This window comes from Emydura macquarii, unplaced genomic scaffold (genome assembly GCF_026122565.2).
Source record: "Emydura macquarii macquarii isolate MOO-44397 ecotype Brisbane River unplaced genomic scaffold, CSIRO-AGI_Emac_v2 contig_3114, whole genome shotgun sequence".
NCBI lineage: Eukaryota > Metazoa > Chordata > Testudines > Chelidae > Emydura > Emydura macquarii.
Window position 1 is genome coordinate 200609 of NW_027133251.1, and position 4782 is coordinate 205390.

Below are 4782 nucleotides of genomic sequence, written 5' to 3' on the forward strand. Positions count from 1 at the left end.
CTCTGGGGGCGATGGGCACAGTGGGGGGGGGGCGCTGTGCACAGGCCAGGCTGGGGGTACCCGCGAGTGACCCCGAGTTCAGGACGGGCGTGGGTAGGACCCCAGGTGGACGGACGCTTCTCTGAAGCCTGGGGCTCTGGGCCCTCAGAGGTGGGCTGGGACCCCCGGGAACGGGGTCTCCCCAGGGCTCTTGGCTCGATGGCCCCTGTCTGGCTGGAGCGGGGCTCGTGTCTGGTCCCAGCACGGACCTGGCTGTGGGACGTCGTATTCAAACCTCCTGGGACTGCAGAGCACTCGGGCCGCTTCTGGGGAGGCCTGACTCTTTGGGGGGCTCGTGGCACAGGGCAGGGCTGGGGGGCCCTTGGCTCCTACTGTCTCCAGGCCAGCTGGCTCCGTCCTGGCTTGGATTGTGTTGGAAACACACGGACGAGCCCAGCGCCCGCCCGATCGGGGCTGCACGGTGCCTGGGGACGCGGTGCGTTTGCAGGGGCGGCTGGGCCGGCGCCAGAACCAGCAGGCTCTGGGCTCTGCGGGTCCCCATGGGGCTGCAGGAGCTGAGTCGGCTTTGGAAGAGTGGGAGACTCTCTCTGCTCTGGGGCTGATACTCCCGCGCCCGGCCCTGACCCCTCGCCACAGCCCCTGGCTTGTCCCTGGCCTGGGGCCAGCCAAGAACGAGCCAGAACAAATCCGCAGAGGGGAAATGCTCCTGCCAGGAACCGTCCCCAGACCCTCCCAGCTCTGCACACTTGAGCTGAGCCTGTGCTGGGCGGGAGGGGGGATGCAATGGGCCCCCGGCCAGGCTGTTGCAAGAATAGAAAGTGAAAGCTGGATGCTGCAAGGTATAAATGCAGGGAGTGGAAGAGGATGAAGCATCTCAGCTCTGCCTGCTCAGCCTGAGAGATCGCTTTGTGTCCCACTGCTGGCCAGAATGACCCTCCGTGTCCTGCTGCTGCTGGCGGCTGCCCTGTGCGTCTGCAACGCCCAAGGTACACTCGCAAGGGGATCTGCATGGTCCCAGGCGGGGTGGGTGGGTGCCGTGGGGTGGGGAACGGGTGCACCTCGGAGCAGCCAGCCACGGGGGTTAGCCCTTGCCCTGGCTGTGCCTGAACCTTGAACCCTTTGGCCGCTGGTGCTTTGCTCGATCCGCTGTGCTGCTTGTCCAGGGAAGGGAAGGTGAGGAGGGAGCGGGCACGGCTGGCAGGGCGCGGGGTCACTGTGACGGAGTCTCACAGGCATCGTGCTCGGGATCCCCTCTCTACGCAGCCAGGCTGGAGTCTGCCCTGGTCCCCCCGCCCCGGGTCTCCACACACCCGTGCAGCCCCCTCCTAGATCTGGGTCCTTGGCTGGGTCCCGGGGAGCATCTCCACACCCGAAGGGCCAGGCACCGCCTTGCAGTCAGAAGCGACTCACAGGCAGTGCGGGAGTCGGAGGGTTTGTGAGTTCTCAGGATCGCAGCGCAGAGGGACTCTGCTAGCAGCTTAGCTGGGAGGTACAGCAGCGACCATCTGGGGAGCCCCATTCTTGGGGGTCTCTCTCCGCCAGCCCCTCATGGGGGACTGGCCTCTTCCCCCCAGCCCCTCCCAGTCCCTTCCCAGGTGAGGTGGCCACTCCCCCCGGTCTTCACCTGCCCCAACCTGTTGCAACTGGGTGGGGCGAGGCAGGGGTCCCGGCCAGGTCTGCCTGCAAGTCCCCACCTGGGAAGGGGGCCCTATGTGTGACCCAAGCCAGCTTGTCCCCCGGCTGTGGCAGCTGGACGTTGCTGAGCCATGCCGGAGAGGCTCGTGCATGGAGCTCCAGAGGTCCCAGGTTTGATCCTGGCCGTCGCTGACCCGGCGTTACGCAAGCGCTGGCCCAGCTTGGCTATGCGCTTTGTGATTCCCCCCCGCAAAGAGCGCTGTCCTCAGCGCCTGCAATGTTCAGCCGGTGCGTTAAACCCTGGAGCAGGGGGCCCCGCCTGCTCTGTGGCCAGGGTGCCCCGCGGGGTCATTGCGCCAGCCTGCAGAGAGCTTCAAGAGCTGCCCGCTTCCTGGCAGGACTTCGGGCCGTGGGGCAGAGATTGCCCCGTCCTGCCGAGAGAAAGCAGTTGATTCAGGCGACCTAGTCAGCGGCTGAATGTGGCAGAGGGTGTCCCAGCAGCGTGGCCGCTAGGGCCGTGCATTCGATAACCACCAGAACAGCCCGTGTGACCTGCAGCCTCTGTCCGAGGGAAGCTGGGAGCGGGGCTGGAGTGGGGCAGCCCAGGGCTGGGTTAGCAGGAGAGGCTGCGGGTTAGCAGAGAGCTGCAAGGGGCGCTCCGGGGGTTATGGAGCCGCAGGTCAGGGTGGCGGGGCGTTGGCCGAGCAGTGCAAGGGACGCTCCCTCTGAGCTGTGCCTGGGTCCGGCAAGCCCCACGCGTGGCCGTTGATGCTCAGTCAGGGGCTCGGGGATGGGGAAGGTGCTTCTTGCTTTGCACGCAGCTGTCCAGCGGCATCACCCCGGCAAACCACATCCTCCGCCCACGTCTCACCCCTGGCCCTTGCCTCGTCTGCTTTGCCCGCCAGGGAGCGAGAACCAGGCCTCCGACTGCTGCCTGAGCCACAAGAACCGTCCCATCCCGCTCCATCTCCTGTCCTCCTACAAAACCCAGGGCCCCGAGACCGGCTGCCGGCTCGCAGCTGTGGTGTAAGTACCAGCCGGCCCCCCCAGACGGCGGTGCCCTGCGGGTGCCCGGGGCAATGCAGACTCAGGTTCCTGCCCTTCCCCACGGCTCGGGGTTTGGTCCTGATGGGTGGGGGAGGGAAGCAGGGTTTGGGCTTTCCCCAGACGACAACGCTTCTGTCATGACGCAGGTTCATCACCAAGAAGAACAGGAATCTTTGTGCTCCCCCCACTGCTCAGTGGGTTCGTGACCGGATGCAGAAGCTGGATGTGAAGAAGCCACAGCCCCCAGCTGGCCAGCCCGGGAAGGGGAAACGGCCAAAGGGAGCCAAGCACGGGAAGTCGAGGAAGCCCCAGGCATAAGAGGTGGGGACGGACGGCAGAGCCCCAGGGGGTGCGGGGCGCCGGGGGGGAACTGGGGACCGCTGCCCTCAGCCCCGGGACAGCAACAAAGCTCTGCTCTGCCCTGCCAGGCGGAGGCGCTGTGGGTGGTGGTGACTAGCGGCGGGGGGTGCCCTCCGCGATGACGGCTGCTGACGGGGAGGGACGCAGAGCCCCGAGACCCTCCCCTGCTCTCACTAACTGCTCCTTCCTTTCTCAGGACAGCTGCCGTCCCCGCCCGGGAGCCCGCCCGGCCGCTCCCCTGACTTCCGCAGAGCCCCCTGCGCCTCCTGGCAGCGTCTCGCCTCCCGCTAAGCGTCCGTGACCTGCTGTCGCCCCGCGGCTCCTGGCGCGGCTCCTGTGCACCGCTTACAGCCCCCGCCTTTGCATTAAAAGCCAGGCCGTCGCGAGGACGCGCTAGCTGGATACGCCTTTCCTCAGGGCCAGCTCGCGGGGCCGGGGTGGGGGGCCAAACGGAGCACGTGCCTGACTTCAGTCAGCGCCTAGAGATAACCCTATATCCTCCAAACCCGCAGTAGGGTCCCCACAGCTCCCTGCTCCTCTTCCGCAGCTGTGGGCCGGGCCAGTGCCTCTCTCAGGGAGGGAGAAGTTTGCCCACAGACTCCAGACCAGGCCTTCGGTTAATTAAGCTCTATCCAGATGCGTGGCTGTAATAAAAAGATACCAGGGGCTTAGCAATGTCGGCAAAGACTGCACAATGGCTGTGGGTGGGCTAGCAAGTCCTTATCGCTTCGGTCAAGGGGGCTCGTCTAGTGTGGCTGCTTCATTAGGGGATTCTTTCAGACTGTCTTAAGAAACTGTGAAGTCCCAGCTCCTGCCTCGGGGCTGTAGGACATGCAACGCGGCAGCTCTGCCTTGCGCTCTCCGCTGTCTCTCGCCTCCCTGGGAACGCGTGCGCGCGCGGCTGACTGGGAGGCTGAGTTCAAGTCAATAAAATGATTTTAAAAAACGAAAACCAAACGAGAGCTGGTGCAGTTGTTGGGGGAGTGTCGCCACGGGGCTGGGGCAGATTGGCAGAGATCCTGGGGTTTTTTTCCCCCTTCCTCTGCAGCCTGGGGCACGGGTCACTTATCGGTTTAAACCAGCGTCAACGGCGGATTCTCTGTAAAGTGGCGTCTTTATGGTTTGAAGACGTCAGTCCCTCAGCCAGCGGGTCTGGGCCTGTTACAGGAGTGGGGGGTGAGGTTCTGAGGCCTGCCATGTGCAGGAGGTCAGACTGGGGGACCACCATGGTCCCTTCCGACCTTAAAGTCAATGAGTCTTTGACCTGGGCCACATTGGTCCCGTCTGGCCTGGACATCTGGGGAGGTAGGAGCGGTGCAGTCCCCTGGCGGTGGGCTCCAGGCCTGCAGGCGTCTCCCATGATACTGCCTGTTAGGGCTTTCCCCGGCCCTGCCTTCCCTCCCGGTTCCCAGACACAGTTTGCTGGAAAGCAACCGTCCAGAGACCAGTGTGCAGGGAACACGAGGGGTTTACTGGGGTCAAAACAGGCCAGCGTCCGTCACACCAGCTGGGCTGCCCTTTCCACAGCTGGAGTTCTGTGTGCCCATAGACCTCCCGCCCTGCCCCAGCGCAGCCCCCCTTTGCCCCTCCTTCTGCTCGGTAGGCTTCATTCTACCTGTAGGGCCCCCCCCCTCCCTCCAATATACGGTCACGTTCCATTCTGGGGGGTCGTACGTCTGGGGGCTTTGACGCCGCCTCCATTCTGGGGGGCTTACGTCTGGTCACGGCTTTTGTAACCTC

General features: G+C 64.9%; 1 protein-coding gene across 1 annotated transcript; it reads left to right on the plus strand.

Moving 5' to 3' along the window:
• Positions 1 to 817: 817 nt before the first annotated feature.
• Positions 818 to 3986, plus strand: LOC137141780 (C-C motif chemokine 5-like). Its single transcript, XM_067530865.1, has 4 exons — positions 818 to 986; positions 2541 to 2661; positions 2829 to 3003; positions 3239 to 3986. Exons 1-3 carry the CDS (start codon positions 929 to 931, stop codon positions 2998 to 3000), a joined length of 351 nt encoding a protein of 116 aa, XP_067386966.1. The 5' UTR covers positions 818 to 928; the 3' UTR covers positions 3001 to 3003; positions 3239 to 3986.
• The last annotated feature ends 796 nt before the right edge of the window (positions 3987 to 4782 follow it).